This window comes from Prionailurus viverrinus, chromosome A3 (genome assembly GCF_022837055.1).
Source record: "Prionailurus viverrinus isolate Anna chromosome A3, UM_Priviv_1.0, whole genome shotgun sequence".
Classification (NCBI taxonomy): domain Eukaryota; kingdom Metazoa; phylum Chordata; class Mammalia; order Carnivora; family Felidae; genus Prionailurus; species Prionailurus viverrinus.
In genome coordinates, this window is record NC_062563.1 from 99,819,296 (window position 1) to 99,836,396 (window position 17,101).

The 17,101-nt window shown below is 44.0% G+C and overlaps 1 protein-coding gene across 3 annotated transcripts in view; it reads right to left on the reverse strand.

Moving 5' to 3' along the window:
* Positions 1 to 10,857: 10,857 nt before the first annotated feature.
* SUCLG1 (succinate-CoA ligase GDP/ADP-forming subunit alpha) overlaps positions 10,858 to 17,101 on the reverse strand; it is a 40,760-nt gene continuing 34,516 nt past the window's right edge. For all 3 annotated transcript variants that reach the window (XM_047853651.1, XM_047853652.1, XM_047853650.1), the window contains 2 exons: positions 12,678 to 12,866; positions 10,858 to 11,104 (listed from right to left, as the gene is read on the reverse strand). In XM_047853651.1, coding sequence (XP_047709607.1) covers positions 11,078 to 11,104; positions 12,678 to 12,866 — 216 coding nt within the window. In that variant the 3' untranslated portion in view covers positions 10,858 to 11,077. The remainder of the gene's footprint in view (positions 11,105 to 12,677; positions 12,867 to 17,101) is intronic.

The window sequence follows — 17,101 nt, forward strand, 5'->3', positions numbered from 1 at the left end:
ACCAAGAAGGACGGGCAAGCAGAAAGCAGGCGCAGCATGGGCTCAGAGATTCTCTCCCCAGCTCAGCTACTCCAGCAGAAAACAAACCAATCAGAGCAATGTAGGCTTTAGGTGCCTCAGAGCAAACAGTCAGCAGGATAGCTCACTGTATGTATTCTTCACTAGCACCAGGGAGAACATAAGAGGGTTTTTTTTTCCTAATTGTTATTATGCTTTGAAGCACTTATCTATGGCCTGACACAAAGAATAAAAACGCATGGTCGTCTAAGAACAGGAATGTGCAGTGAAAGAAATAATAATAATAAAGACAAAGGAAATAAACAAATACAAACTAAGCCATAAAGCAATGCGATCCTCACTCGGCAATGTGGAAGCATCTGTTCATTTATTCATTAAATATTCACTGTGCACTGGGGTGCCTGGGCGGCTCAGTCAGTTGAACACCCTACTTCGGCTCAGGTCATGATCTCACGGTTTGTGAGTTCGAGCCCCGCGTCGGGCTCTGTGCTCTCAGTTCAGAACCTGGAGCCTACTTCGGATTCTGTGTCTCCCTTCTCTCTCTGCTCCTCCCCCACTCATGCTCTGTCTCTCAAAAAATGAATAAACGTTAAAAAATTTTAAATATTCACTGTGCACTCACTATATGCCAGGCAGAGTCTGAGATGATAAATGTGGGTGAACAGAATGAGTCATCTCTACTTTCAGCCTTAGAGTCTGCAGGGAGATAGGTATAAAGCAGAGAAGCAGACAAGTAACTGTGAGCTGAGCATGTGTGATGATTTCAAGGGTGGAAACCAGCAGGTGCTACTCTGAAAGAGAATGAACAAGGGCATGGGGGGGCGGGGCTAAAATGTAGGGTCTGAGAAGACAGAGTTGCAGAATGGCTGGGAAGGACTTGTCACGCTAATTGTGGGGGGGGGGGCAGGGGGCACAAAGAGAATAAGATGTCATGTGTCCTACAGGTGGGAAAGAGGTTGGTGACTTACAAAAACCAAAGCAAGGTGAGTGTGGCAGCTGGGAGTGAGGTAGGGGTGGGGATGAGAGAGTGGAAGCTAGAACAGTCTGGGAAATACTCTCACCAGTGAGGTCTTTTAAACTGAGGCTTGAAATACATGTTGACCAAAACAGGTCTTATGGAAATCAAAGAGGGACTCTAAGGAGAAATTCCCAGGACAGGTCTGAGTTTTGGGAGGCCTGAAGCTTATGAAGCTACAAGGAAAAGAATACGAGATGGGGAATACAAAGTTGCCCAGGACCCCTTGCAGAGCCTTGGAAGGGCCGGGGAAAGAGGCTCGAGGCTTGTTTGGTTGGCTCCATGGGAAGTCTGCCCACAATCTCCATTCCAACCCTATACCTCCCACTGCCTGGAGTTGGGGAGCCTCTCCTGGAGGTGCCTCATTAAAACTTACACCCCCTTCTAAACACACTCATTCCCATTCAGGCCAGCATGCCAAAGAAAGCAGTAATGTGGGCAATCAGGATTCTTTCAGTCATCTAACAGATATTTATGTATTTGTTAGGTTGCATCCAAAGTGTATCACTTTTTGTTGAAAACTATCAAGCACTTAATAGGCTTTGAGCATGACCCGAAGAGACATATGTATTTCACATCCGCTTTGTACCAAGTACTATACCAGACTCCAGGGATACAGCTGTGAATTAGATAGATACGCCTGGCCTTATGGATTGCCATCTTGCATTCACCTTAGCAATTTTCAAGTAAGAGAAGGTTTTCGGTCTCCTTTGTAAGTCTCGGCTAGTGACCTGGTCACAGTTAATGACCTCCCAGAAAGTCTTTTACAAAATGGACAATCTCCAAGAGTCTTCTAGAGAGACTGCCTCATGAGAGCAGTGGGTGGGAGTGATCGCCAGCATTCTGCTGCTGATGCATCTTTGCAGGTTCCACACAGAACTGCCCCTCTGTGGAAGGCATTGTAGGTGTACTTAGAAACTCGTTAGTTTCATTTTGTAGATAGAGATAAAGCCTGGTGAGGGAAGAAGGGGCAGAATGTCTACACATGAGTTTCAGGAGTGTGGTAGCTGTCTTTTCCACCAGAGAAGTCTGAGAGCAAGATTTGGCTATGGTGGCGAAGGCTGGATTCCCATGGGCTGCCCTGAAGTAACTGAGGGAATGAAGAACTTCAAGGGAAGGGAGGAAATGTTAGGTCAGCCCTTGTTTAATTAAAAAAAAAAAAATGCTTTTAGAGGGAGACACCTCCCCAGCAACTATTATTGTCTACTTTGCAAAAATAGCGTGGAGGCTATTCTGAGTTCAGGTTGAAGTTTCAACAGATTGACTTTGAATGTCCCTGCAGTGGAGGTGGGGCAAAGTTTATACCTGAGGCACAGAATTTGGAATCTTCAGAATCTGCTGTTTTCCCCCATCCTCTCTTCCCAGAGTATAGCAGCATCTCAAATAATATCTGGTCAATGACCTCCAAATAGTGCTTGTGTCCGAATAATACACCAAAGTTTCAGTCAGAGTATTCCTAATCATTGTCCGAATTGTCCTAACAACATTCAACACACCCCAAATTCCTGTTGCTTCTTTCCAGTGTGAATTTATTTTATGGTGTACAATTACCTGGTATAAGGAAAAAGCCTTTAATAAAATGTCTAGTGTGGTCTGTTTTTGAGATTACTCTGACAGGTTTTGGTATATGACCCTTGGTGACCGGGGGCCCCGTACCCTTATGTGTCACCTCCTATCTATTAGATACAACAGAAATATAAGGTAATTTGGAGTATATTAGGGGCATAAAGAATCTAGGAAACCACACCTTAGAGACATCATCAAAATGAAGAATGCAAAAGGAAGCAATTTTGCTGGGGTTTGGCTTTTTATTTCTGAACTTTGTGCATAAAACAATCCCTTTGAGCCCTTTGGAGTAGGGTCTAAAAAGTACCATTTTTTTTTTCTTGAATATTTATTGAACACCACGTAGGTGTAGGGCATGACTCTATGAGACACATGGAGACATAAAATGCAAGCTCTGCCCTCCCTCCAGAAATATACAGTCTGCTTGGGAGGCATAAGATAGATAGAGAAAAGACAAATAACAGACCCAGCTGAACATCGTGAGGAGCACAGACAGTTTGGGCTACAGAAAGTCAAATACCATGCATAGTCCCTAAGACCTTTGGAGCAAGTGGGAGATTGAAGAACATTGAAGGAAAAGGAGGAGAAAGCATTTAGGTTAAAGTAAAGGACTTGTAAGAAGATGGATTTGGAGCAGGTAGGGTGGTCAGAGTTCTGCAAACACTAACTCACGGGCTAAATTTGGACTGCCATTTTTTCGTAAGGCATGCAAGCTTAGAAAGGGCTATATGTTTTTTGATGGTGGAAAAACAAAGATATATTTTGTGACACATGAAATTTCTATGAAGTTCAAATTTCAGAGTCAACAAATAAGGTGGTTGGTGCTCCTTCATGCAGTATCATCTCTGACTTTCTTAACTGCAACAGCAGAGTTGGGGAGTCACGACAGAAACTGTTGTTGGCAAAGCCTAAAATATTTACTGTGTGGTTCATTATAGAAAAACATTGCCTCCCCCTGGCTTATCTGAGGAGAGATCACTTGAACAGATCCAGGCACAGGGGGACCATTGGGACACAGGTCATGGTGAGTCTCACTAGGCTATGGACTTCCAACTCCACTGTCTTAACAATAAGGATTCATTGAAGGTTGTTAAGCAAGAACAGAGAAGCAGGTGTGAAGATAAAGACAGAAGAGAGATTTGAGTCAGGGAACAATTATGAGCACTTAGTTGAAGTATGATGTGATCAAGACTTGACTGGTTGCCTTTACTATTCTCCTGAAGACAGTTCACATGCTCTCCTTGTTCTTCAAGGCTCCAACAAATCTCCTCCACCCTTTCACTTTCAGCTGATGATCTTGTCTATATTCCATTAAGGTTTTTGTTTTTAACTTTTTTTAATGTTTATTCTTTCTTTCTTTCTTTCTTTCTTTCTTTCTTTCTTCTTTAATGTTATTTATTCTTGAGAGAGAGAGAGAGGGAGGGAGAGAGAGAACAGGGGAGTGGCAGAGAGAGAGGGAGACACAGAATCTGAAACAGGCTGCGGGCTCCGAGCTGTCAGCAAAGAGCTGTACACAGGGCCCGAACTCATGAACCGTGAGATCATGACCTGAGCCAAAGTCGGACACTTAACCAACTAAGCCACCCAGGTGCCCCACATTGAGAGTTTTCTAAAAAGAAGAAGAAACAAACCAACTCTGGTGTCCTCCCACAAGGCACCCAATAAACCCTGAATTTTGTCTCCCTCCAGCCACATGGAAAAAAATATGCCTGATCCCATCCCTGGAGAGCCTCCCTGGAGCTTTCAGAATAAAATGCAAATTCAGACTTTAGCATTCTCTGTGTATTCCCAAATCCAAGTCCCGTTGTGGAAGGAGCAGGAGGCTTGAATGACCAGGCAAACAGCTTTGGGAGGTCTCAGGGACTGCATGCTTGTCCCACTGCCCCCAAAAGATATCTGCATCCTAATTCCAGAAAAAAAGGTCTTTGCTTCATGTAATTAATGAAGGCTTTTGAGATGAAGAGATTATCCTGGATTACCAGGGGAGCCCTAAATCCAGTGAGAACTGTCTTTATAGGAGACACATGGGGAGATGCAAGAGAAGAGGAGAAGGTAACATAGAAATGGAGGCAGAGACTGGAGTGAGATAGCTACAAGCCAAGGAACCCCAAGGAATACCAACAGCTCCCAGACACTGCTGATTGTCCCCCAGAGCCTCTAGAGGGAGTACAGACCTGCTGACATCTTGATTTTGGACTCTGGGATCCAGAACCATGAGAGAATAGATTCCTCTTGTTTAATCGCCCAGTTGATGGTAATTTGTTGTGGCAGTCCTAGGAACTAGCAGAGGGCTATTTATTTTTCTTACTCCTGATGACTTTTTTTTTTAATGTTTATTTTTTATTGTTGACAGAGAGAGAGAGCATGAGCCAGGGAGATGCAGAGAGGGGGAAGGGAAACAGAGGATCCGAAGCAGGCTCTGAGCTGATAGCAAAGAACCTGATGAGGGAGTCAAACTCATGAACCGTGAGTTTATGATCTGAGCCGAAGTTGGTCACTCTACTGAGCCACCCAGGTGCCCCATCTCTGATGACTGTTTTGTTCCCACTAAAAAAATTCAAAATCTTAATACTAATTTAAATCACAAATTGCTTCAGAATTCCAGATTTCCAATTCCAAGTAATAACCAATAATATCCATCCAGCAGTCAGGCTTCTCACCATTTTCCGGGTCACCATCTCCACACCCACTCCCCACCTCCGCCCAGTGGCCAGGAAGTCAGGCACTAGGGACAGGGCACAGTGGCTTCTTTCCTCCCCCTCACCCTTTTCCACACTTGCCAGCCTTTATTTCTCACCCTTCTGGGCTCAGAGTAGGACAGCAGGAAAGTTCTGCGCTGACCAACACTATCATTAACTGGCTCTGCCCTGTTTAGTCTTGGATGGTGTTTGTAGATGACTCTTTCTCCCCCCGTGGTTCTTCCTTGGGTTCATTATCTCCCCATTCCCACCCCATCCCTAGAAACCTGTCACCTGCATCTCTCACACTCTTCTCTGGATCACTGCTTATTCCTTCTCCGGCTGTTAGGGATCACCAAAGACCAACCAGATCACATTGTAGAAGCCTCCGTACCTGCAGTGTCAAAATTAAAGTTCTTGCATATCGAGATGTCATTAATTCAGCCCCTGAAAATGCTTTCCTTCCCATATCAGAATACTAATGAGCAAAAAAAGGTTTTAAAAGATAGAACTTTATTTGAATAAAAGCCATCAGCGCTGACCTTCACTTCGTCAGCTCAACTTTCCCTTGGATCACAGCATACCTTACCCAGCTTTTGATCTTGAGCAATTTCGAATCTCGATTCCAGATCTGACAGGGCTGACACCGGACACCCAGTCCCACAGAACTTCGATGGCATTCTTGATAAAGTGAAATTGATAAGGAATTGCTGTTCCTTTTCCAGCGGCTTATCCTAAAGCTGCCCAGTCCACCTTGAATCATCCACCCCAATTGTCAGTGGTCGGCTCATTAGCAAGAAGAGTCTAGCTCTGTGACCCTGGAACCAAAAACCAGGTTCTCACTCCTGCTCGGTTCTCCAGCTTTACTCCATCTGATGGCCACGGAGCACTGTCCAGCCCTACCCCCTGCCATGGTGAGCCTAACCCACTTCTGGAATATATAAAACTTAAGGGGCACCTGGGTGGCTCAGTTGGTTAAGCATCCGACTCTTGACTTCTGCTTAGGTCACGATCTCTCAGTTCGTGAGTTCGAGCCCCACAGCAGGCTCTGCACTGACAGTGCACAGGGCCTGCTTGGGATTCTGTCTCCCTCTCTCTGCCCCTCCCGTGCTTGCTCTCTATCTCTCTCAGAATAAATAAAAATGAACTTTGGGGAAAAAAGGAAAAAAAAAAAGAATATATAAAACTCAAGGAAGGTGGGCCATAGTCATATTCACACTACTTAAATAACTATTTCTGTATGTTCAAATTCCCTGAACATGCTGTCTATTCTAAGCACCTCCTGTTCTCCCCTAACTGTTTTGTGATGGCCGGCTCTGGTGCCCTCCTCATGCCCTTCTAGTGAGGCACAGGCCAGGAGTCAGGAGGGGCACCAGTTTCAAATTTCAAATGTCAGTCTTGCCACCAACTTGGTTGTGATGTTAGGCCTAACCTCCAAATCAGTTCTCCCACCTGCAAAATGAGGCTAGGTCAATATTTGTCAGATCTTTTCTGTTATGGTGACTCTGTGTCATCCAGGCATCAAGGGACAATGACAAACTGTCTGCAACTCATGTAAAGAGAATTCTTCCCTGGCCAGTGCCACTCGCCTATGAGCCTCAGGTACAAGTCCTGGCCTGCCTGCTGTTCTCTGGGCCAAATGCCCCATGCCAGGTGTCTTCCAGAGAACAGCCCGGGACCAAGGAATTCACAACTGCACAGTTGCTCCAGATTCTGGGAGACTACAGAGCATGAGTCCTGGACTCTCTGAAAACATTGCATTGACCCAGCTTCCTGACCTCTCCCCTCCTGGGTTTCAGGCCCTTCACCTCCTGGGCCCCAAGATGCCCTTCTGCAGCAACCTCACTTCTTAGAACATCCTAAAGCCAGCCTCACTTGTCTCATGGGACACTCACAAAACCTAAGGTCCTTTTATCTTTCAACAGCTCAGAGAGCACGCAATTAACTATTTCTTTCCCCTGGGGAATACTATTCAGTATAGAGTAAAATGCAAAACTCCACTAAAGATTTCCCTGGGGACATCAGGTGTTGCCCCAAATGTGCCCATGCTGGTCTGCCACAGTACCTGATATCTAGTTCCACCCGTTTCTTCCCCAAAGGGACTTGCTGCTGCCCTGGCGAGGGTATTGTCAAGTGTGAAGTCAGGGTGGGTAAAATTGTGATTTTTCCATGTGCCCCTCCGGATCCTTTCTCCACCCTTCTCTGCCCTGTCGAGCCCTGCTCTGTGCACCGCACCCCCCGCCCCGCCCCGGAGGCTGTACTATGCATGGCATCACCTGGACTTGCCCACCTCTGCCTTCCAGGTGGGTCCAGCCAGTCCTCGCACTGGCAGATAAGAGGACAGGAGGGGTGTGAGACCAGGGCATCCATTCCCCTCACCTCTACCATGTCAGATCTTGACTCGGGCAGTGGTTGGGATCCTCTCCTCAGGGCCACAGCACCTGCCAGGACCCTCTCACACAGCTCCTGGTCTCACCTTGGGAAAACAGCTTCCTCTCCTTGCTTGTTCAGGCATAAAGGTGGTAATGGCTTCTCACTCTTCCGGATCCCGGGTGCTTCACTTTAGAGTGTGCCATCTGTCAGCTGCCTACCAGGGACAACCCAGGGTGCGGAGCGCTAAAAGCCAAAGAGATATCAAAGCCAAAATCCACTGAGGGGAACCAAAGTTCAAATACGTGAGAGAACAGGTTCTAATGCCCAGTCCAGGAACAAACCCAGGAACCAAGGTAGGAAATGAAGGGCCAGAAGGTCACAACCCAGAGAAGACAGGACCAAATCAACCAGCCAGGTCAGAAACAAGTAAAAGGGCTTCCATGGGGCTTCCCAATGCTCATCTTTCTAGCCAGCAGGTATGAGCTGCTCGAATAGGATAGAATGACTTCAAGGAGGAAGGGCGCAATGAACTCTGTAATTTCCACGTAAAGTTCCCTTTCCAAGAGCTTAATATTAAAAGACAAATGCCTCAGGGAAGAATTTAAGTTTAGGGCTCTAACATGGCACCCAGGGGATGCGGGATATATATTTCCGGGCAGACTCCATAGCATTCATTGGATTCAACGAGGAATCCGAGGTCATAAACGGTCATCATTTCCAGTTAACTTTATCATCCATTTACCTCTCAGCTTTCTCTTGGAAAAAACAAAAACAAAAAAACAAAAAAAGAAGTCCCATCTGCTTTCTGTTATATCAGTACTGATTTCCACTATTTTCCAAATTCCCCACAAGGCCTTGCTCCCTCACCTCCCTACTTCCAGCCTAGGCCTTGCAATTCAAATATATGACATTTAAGATGAATGCCACTTTGAAAAAAGAGGCAAAGCCTGGTAAATCCTCATACTCCACAGAAAATGTTTCTGTTCCTCCCAAAAGTACAGTTTGGGATCATAAAGCCCTCCTTGGCGTCCCCTTCTATGTCATAGTTGGCATTTGCTCTCCACAGTTTCCAAAGGAAATCTGGCAATTCTCACAAAGATGTGTGAAATGAAGGACTGTTTCATGGGATGATCATAGAGATGCTACTCTGAACTCTGAATAGGAGGATTCAGCATCAAAAAGACCTCCAGTTCATAGCCATGCCCTCTAGAAGGCAGGCTGTACCGTTCTTGGTGTAGCTGGGAGGTTCGAGCTCCGTCTCGGTGTCTGACCTCCAGATGGCATAGCAATGCTCAGAGATTGGACGGCCCAGGCCTTTTCTTCCCTCTCCCTAGATGCTCTAATCATGCCTGTGGCTTCTGTGACTCGTGCACAAAGACAAACCAGGGTGCCCAGACTTCCATTTGCCGTGGCTTCCTTGGCATTGTCACAGGGAGGAAAGCTCAAGTTCAACACTCCGTCTTGAGTTTCCTCCTTTTCTATCAAGCCAGGGCCCAAGCTGTCTCGCTGCTCAAGCTGGAAACTGATGTGCTGTCTCACCTCTCATCCTTACCCCCTAAGTCCGATGACTTACCGGGTACAGTCCAGTTCATTCCTGACAGATCTCTCCAACCTGAACAGCCACCCTCCTCTCCCTCTCCTGCCACCATTCTCGTCCAAGAAACCATCATCCCTCAGCGGCATTAATGCAATAAACTGCTGACTGCTCTCCTGCATGTATGACAGGGAAAAATAGGATAAAATAGAGGGAAAGATTAGGACCTGAGGTCCCTGGCAGGGGAGGAAACACGTATTTTGGAACAATGCTGGGAGGATTTGACCACAGCAAACCCCCTCAGGTGTAAGTTTCCTCTTAAGAATGTTAACAGATACCACCTACTCCCCCTCAGGTTCCCCTCAGGAATTTGACAATCGAGATACCTAAGTAAAATAAGCAAACCACAAAACTTATGTTATATGAGGGACAGTATGAGTATGACCATAGTCTGACTCCTCACACGATGGAATGGAGTCAATCGGGAATAGACAACCCAGCACCTAGAGTTGTCCAGCCAATGAGGGCAGAACCTGAGAAGGAACAAGGGAGAAGGGGAGGGGGTGCCAACCAGAACCTTATAAAACAAGGACCCTTGCCTATAGTCTGCGGGCATTCACTTTCGAATGCCCTCTCTCTGTAAAGAGAGCTTCCATACTGTTCTTACTTTCTAATCTTAAACTCTGAAAACCTTTGCCCGCTGTTCATTTTATTTTGTGTCCACCTCTTCATTCTTCGAAGCGGCAAGACAATGAACCCTGGGTATTGAGATTTAAAAAAAAAATCCTGCTCTTTGTGCCCTCAGCAGCCTGGGCACGGTCATGGGAGTGCCAGAAGCACCTCTGTCTCCCCAGCCCCACAAAATCTTCTCCAGCTCCTCCCAGGGCTCACTGCCCCCAAAGACCAGTGTCCCTTCGCCTCCTCAAGGTGAGCTGTTCCCCTCTCCCTGCCTTTGCCTGGGCGCTAGGCCTGCTGCGTGGCTGGTACCTTCTCAGCCTCCAGGTCCCAACTCTTAGCCCCTCCGCAGGAAGGCCTCCCCACAGTCTTTCTTCAGGGGCTCCTCCCTAATTTTATTTTTGCAGCTCTTGTTTTCCTTCAGGGCAGTTACACAATTTGAGAATATCCACTGGAATTGCTCCTTGTTAACAAGCTCCCCTTTAAACAAAAGTATAGGATGGCTACCCACTGTCCTGGTTCCTTGCAGCAGATGTCTTAATTTGCAAGCAAAGGGAAGTAGGCTCTGGATGGGGAAGGGGAGAGCCCTCTGCAGAACCACAGGAAAACACAGCATTATTGAAGACCTTCCACCTCTCAAGCGAAACAAAGATGGGCTTCTGCCTGTAATCCTGATGATGATGATGACAATGGCACTGACAACAAGTAAGTTGCCTTTATATATGCTCTAGTTCTCAAAACTATCCTGAAAGATAGTAGTACTATATATATACATGAGAAAACTAGGATTCAAAAGAGAACTAAAGTTACTCTGGGTCTAAGATAATTAGACAAATGCCGCACTGAAATTTTTACAGCCTCGTTCTCTCAAAAGTTGGTTACAGTGTTCTCCACAGAGTCCGTTAAAACACACACAATATCCCCCCCCCCCCCACACCTCCCCTTCTCTCACCCTCCCCACCCACCTCATCGGGACAATAAAAAGCTTCAAAACCACATTCAAATCAAATGGTAGCTTTATTGGCTGTCTGCTATACGATGCGATGGAAATCTCTCAATCTAGGACGTTCTGAACCTTGCTCTGGCTTTCTGCTGCACAGACAGACCAGCAATAGGCGCACAGGTTGACAATCAGGGGACAACAGACGCAAAGAGCCACGGGTTCATATTTCCATAATGATTCATTCCATAGGTTTAGGCAACTTCTTGGTTTTCCTTTCATAGCATCTTCCTCTTTTCAAACTCCTTCAGAAACAGAGAGACACAGAAGAGAGAAGGGATAAAAAGATTTAAGATTCAAATCACATTCATGGTCAAAGTGATTCTGAAACCTCTTATCTTTAGAATCCTTTGAACAACCAAAAATTACAGAAGTGAAATGTAGCAGGATGAAGGTGCTTGAACACAATGTAACAGCTTTCAAATTAGGCTGTGTCAGCTTGAATTTCACTAAACTAGATGCAGAGGCTCAACTTTATGTCTCCCAAACACAGAGGCTGAGCAGCTTTGAACTGTACTTATTTTTCTACTGCAGTATTATTATTAAGAGTTGACAAACTCAACTACTTATGCAAACCTTTAATGCCATACATGAACCACACTGGCCTTTTTAATAAGGCAATGGAAACAGGTTTGCTTCGTTTCTCTGAGAAAGAGACTAAATGCAGATTCAGTTAAGGTTTGAACAGAATGTCAAGTGCACCTCAGAAATATCTGAAAAGGAAACAATACAGAAAATCATATTCCTCTAGACTGTAATAATTCGAATAAAACCAATGTGTAGTTGCCTGCTGCCACCTACTGGAGAAAAATGGTAATGCAAATCTCAAAAGTGAATGTAAGCATTTGCTTTTCCCCCTTTTAAATAAACTTCATCTTCACACATTCACTAACCACCCAGGACTGTAGCACAGTGTCTTATTTCAAAAGACAGGATAACACAAAGATTCAACAAAACAAGGAGTCCATTTAATTACCCCTAAGACAAGGGCAGAAAACACTGAGCCAAAACATGGTTCCCTCCTGGGAATACAATTGCTGCCTGTTCTCAACACGTTTAAAATGTTTGGTTTTTGCTTTGCTTTTTTGTCCAGGCTATAACCGTCATAAAAATAAAGAGAAAGAGAGCCTTAAATGATCACTTAAAGAGGCTAAAACTCATTGCAAAGAGATTATGGAAGATAACAAATCATTTAGAACATCTGAAACCAAGATGCTATTTAAAACGATAAAGCAAAGCATATGGTTAAGAGGTACGCCTCCAACCTGCAAACAATGGCATCCCAACACAGCCAGGGCCAGATGCTCAAGATCTGGAAACCCCCACCTCTTCTTTTGATCTCCCTTCCCTGCTCCCCATCAACTCCCTCCTCATCCAGTTTTCATTTCTTGTCACTCAGCCTTCAACCCCTCTCCCTAGAAACAGAAACCTATGAGATCAGGGTAGCCATATCCCAAAGGCCCTCAATGAAAAAAAAGAAATGCAAGGCAATGCCCTGTACTACCCCCAAATGGAATTCATGGCACTTATGGAATCGGAAATACTTTCTTGTAGATCATAGTTTGCCCCTCACAAAAGAACAAATTGCAATGTTTAAAGAAGTTAAATGTCTTAAAATCAGAATCTCTTTCCTGGTCATGCCTAATTAGGACACTGGGGCCTTAACGGAGCCGTTGGTGCCTGTTGAGTTGTACACCAGAAAGAAAGCAACATATAAGACCCAGGGGAAAGGGCCACAGTTTCTGGGCACCCAGTGAGTGTGGCCGCGTGCTAGAAGGCCTGTAACTTCAGAGACCTCAGGTCACTGTCATGGCTCACCTTGTAGATGGTGGTTCCCAGCTGCGCAGGAGACATGCTGACCACAACTCCCGCACTCTGAAGGGCAGAGATCTTCTCTTTGGCTCCACCTTTTCCTCCAGCAATAATCGCCCCTGCATGACCCATTCTCCTGCCAGGAGGAGCAGTTAAACCAGCAATGAAGGACACCACAGGCTTGGCCTTGGGACCCTGGAAAGTGATATTTTAAACACTGTAATGAAGAAGTTGACCAAAACTGGACTTCAAATTCCTGAGTCTGAAAGTAAATGGCAAATGGCTTGGGCAGGGCCCGGCCATCCTCACTAAGAGAAGCAGCACAAACATTAAGCTGTAATTGCAGCCCCTGCATTCTCCTCTGAGAGGACATGACTTTTCACACAATCTCAGGAAGAGAATCCTGAGTAAATGTTTGGTCTGTTTAGGTATTAAACTTCAACTTGGCTGTCCACAAACTATTTTACAAATACATATAAGATTCTTTCATTTGAAAAATAAAAGTACACTAAAAAAAAAATAGAAGTTATGCAATTTGTGATAATGAATTAAGACACTAGATCAGGTTGTTTTATTTCAACCTGATTTTGTATCTTAATTCATTATTAGTTTACCCATAATAAGTTTGCTAGAAAAAAAAAAAAAGATGAGGTGGAAGGTAGATTGGAAAAGATGCAGGACAAGAAGTCACCAGACTCAATTTCCTATTGACTAAAGCTGGTTGACTGTGGACAAGACACATCAGCTCTGTAAACCTCTGATTCCTCATCTATGAAATGAAACAGCTAAACCAGAATGCTGGCCAAGGGCCCTTTGTCCTCTGCAGTTCTACGAAGTCTAAGGAAGATCAGGACTAGTTTTATTTAATAAAAATCCATTCTACTATGCAACCTCTAGATATGTAAAGAACACCATACTAGATTCTGAGGTTAAAAATAAAAATCTACACAGGAATTCTCTAGACTTATACAGTTAAAGAAATAACATAAAATATTATCAATTAGTTAAGAGATACCAAAAAAAAATTTTTTAATATATGGTAAAATTTCACAGTGAATGAAAATATCCTGTTCATAATAGGAGTCCAGATGCAATAAGGTAGCCAGACAGGTCTATAAAAGGCTGAACCTGAACTCAGTGGAATCTGAGTGCCTTCCTTCAGGCACGATCACCTTCCCCTAGGCCAGGAGTTTGCAAATCATTTGGTCTTACAACCACTTACACTCACAAAAATTGACAATCCCAAAAAACTTTTGTTTATGTAAATTATATCCGATATTTCCTGTATTTCAAATTAAAACTAAGAAATTACATCATTTAAAAATAAAAACTTACAGACTTCAAGCTGTATTACAAAGCTGTAATCGTCAAAACAGTATGGTACTGGCACAAAAACAGACACTCAGATCAATGGAACAGAATAGAGAACCTAGAAATGAACCCACAAACATATGGCCAACTGATCTTTGACAAAGCAGGAAAGAATATCCAATGGAATAAAGACAGCCTCTTCAGCAAATGATGCGGGGAAAACTGGACAGCGACATGCAGAAAAATGAACCTGGAACACTTTCTTACACCATACACAAAAATAAACTCAAAATGGATGAAAGACCTCAATGTAAGACAGGAAGCCATCAAAATCCATGAGGAGAAAGCAGGCAACAACCTCTTTGATCTTGGCCGCAGCAACTTCTTACTCAACACGTCTCCAGAGGCAAGGGAAACAAAAGCAAAATGAACTATTGGGACCTCATCAAAATAAAAAGCTTGTGTGCAGTGAAGGAAACAATCAGCAAAACTAAAAGGCAACCAACGGAATGGGAGAAGATATTTGCAAACGACATATCAGATAAAGGGTTAGTATCCAAAATCTATAAAGAACTTATCAAACTCAACACCCAAAAAACAAATTATCCAGTGAAGAAATGGGCAAAAGACATGAATAGACACTTCTCCAGAGAAGACATCCAGATGGCCAACCGACACATGAAAAAATGCTCAACATCACTCATCATCAGGGAAATACAAAACAAAACCACAATGAGATACCACCTCACACCTGTCAATGTAGAATGGCTAACATTAACAACTCAGGCAACAACAGATGTTGGCGAGGATGCGGAGAAAGAGGATCTCTTTTGCACTGCTGGTGGGAATGCAAACTGGTGCAGCCACTCTGGAAAACAGTATGGAGGTTCCCCCAAAATTAAAAATAGAACTACCCTACAACCCAGCAATTGTACTACTAGGTATTTATCCAAGGGATACAAGTATGCTGTTTTGAAGGGGCACCTGCACCCGATGTTTATAGCAGCACTATCAACAATAGCCAAAATATGGAAAGAGCCCAAATGTCCATTGATGGATGAATGGATAAAGAAGATGTGGTATATATATATATACAATGGAGTATTACTCGGCAATCAACAGAATGAAATCTTGCCATTTGCAAGTACGTGGATGAAACTAGAGGGTATTATGCTAAGTGAAATTAGTCAGAGAAAGACAAGTATCATATGACTTCATTCAAAAGAGTACTTTAAGACACAGATCAGATGAACACAAGGGAAGGGAAGGGAAGCAAAAATAATACAAAAACAGGGAGGTGGACAAAAAAAAACTCTTAAATTTTTTTTTTCAACGTTTTTTATTTATTTTTGGGACAGAGAAGACAGAGCATGAACGGGGGAGGGGCAGAGAGAGAGGGAGACACAGAATCGGAAACAGGCTCCAGGCTCTGAGCCATCAGCCCAGAGCCCGACGCGGGGCTCGAACTCACGGACCGCGAGATCGTGACCTGGCTGAAGTCGGACGCTTAACCGACTGCGCCACCCAGGCGCCCCAAGAAACTCTTAAATATGGAGAACAAACAGAGGGTTCCTGGAAGGGTTGTGGGAGGGGGGATGGGCTAAACGGGTAAGGGGCATTAAGGAATCTACTCCTGAAATCACTGTTGCACTATATGCTAACTAATTGGATGTAAATTAAAAAAATAAAATAAAATAAATAAAAATAAAAAATAAAATAAAATAAAATAAAAATAAAAACTTGAAAACAATCTTAAAAAACATTCTCCTCAGAAGTGTGGCATTATTTTACATTTTTGCAATTCCTGAATGTCAAATTTAACAAAAGGCAAATGGATTCTGATATCTGCTTTCACATTCAATTTATCATAATATGTTATTTTGGCTGAAGTAAAAGAAAATCTGAGCTCACATACATACATGGTTGGAAAAGGGGAAGAATTTTAATAGCCTGTCAGATAATTGTGGATATTCTTCTTTGATATTACACAAACCTCTTCAAGTGGTAATTTCTTAAAGGTTAGTTGCAATGTTGGAATCCGAAACCATAGCAATGAACTTTCTGTCCTTTGTTACTTTAAAATCCATTGATCTGTCTTACAGTTTGAATGGATCTTTTACCTATAATGACTTTGTAAGATTCATTGGTCAGATGAAAAGCATAGGTTCACTGAGTTATGTACATTTTCCGGATGCTGATCTATTTCATCATTCAGTATCAACAAACCATATTCATCATTATCAATCTCATTAGAAAAGTCTTTAGTAGGAGGAAGTCATCCAGTTCACGGGCAGAAGCGACTTTTCCAAACTATGAATATTCACTTGAAAGCTCAAATTTTATCACTGTCAACAAATACTACAAATTGTTTTCCTTGACATGGCAGGTTCACTTTGTTCATTTTTGAGAAAAGTTCTGCCAAACACCCCAGTCCACATACCTGCGTGTCTGCCAGGCGTTCTGGAGCGTAAAACTGGTGTTCCATGAAGAAAGCAGCTAGTTCAGCTCACAACTCAACTGGAAAGCTGCTTTACCTCCCACTTCATCACAAAATACTGCCTTATGGGTCAGGATTTAACAAACTTAATAATCTCCACTGCTTCATCAAGGACATTCTTAAATGAAGTCAGTTGTGTTTTGTTTTTTAACTGTGAGTACGAGGCAGTGAACGATTACTAGAAAGGTTGCTTCTTGTGCTAAGGTGCCAGCACGCCAGTGCCTGTGTGGTCTGACCCTGCTTACTCCGGCCTCGTCTCCCACCGCTCCTCCTGCTCTTCACCGTGCAGCAATTCCGGGCTGCTCGGCCTCTGTTCCGCTGCTGAGAATGCTCTCCCCGCTCCTTGGACACCTGGCAAACTTCTACTTAACTTCTGAGACCTGGCTCAAGTCTTCTCTTCTCCCATGAGCCTTTCCGACTCTTCCTCCCACAGTCTCTACAAATGCCCTCATGGTTGATCATCTTCCATTCAGGGACCCTGCTGTGCCCTTAACAAGTCTCCACTGTTACACTAAGTACAGTGGCTGTGACTGACTTCCCATGTGTTCCCTTCCCAAACTATATATTCCCTGAATGCAGGAACTATGTTCTCACTTAGCTCTGTATGCCCAGCATCTACTAT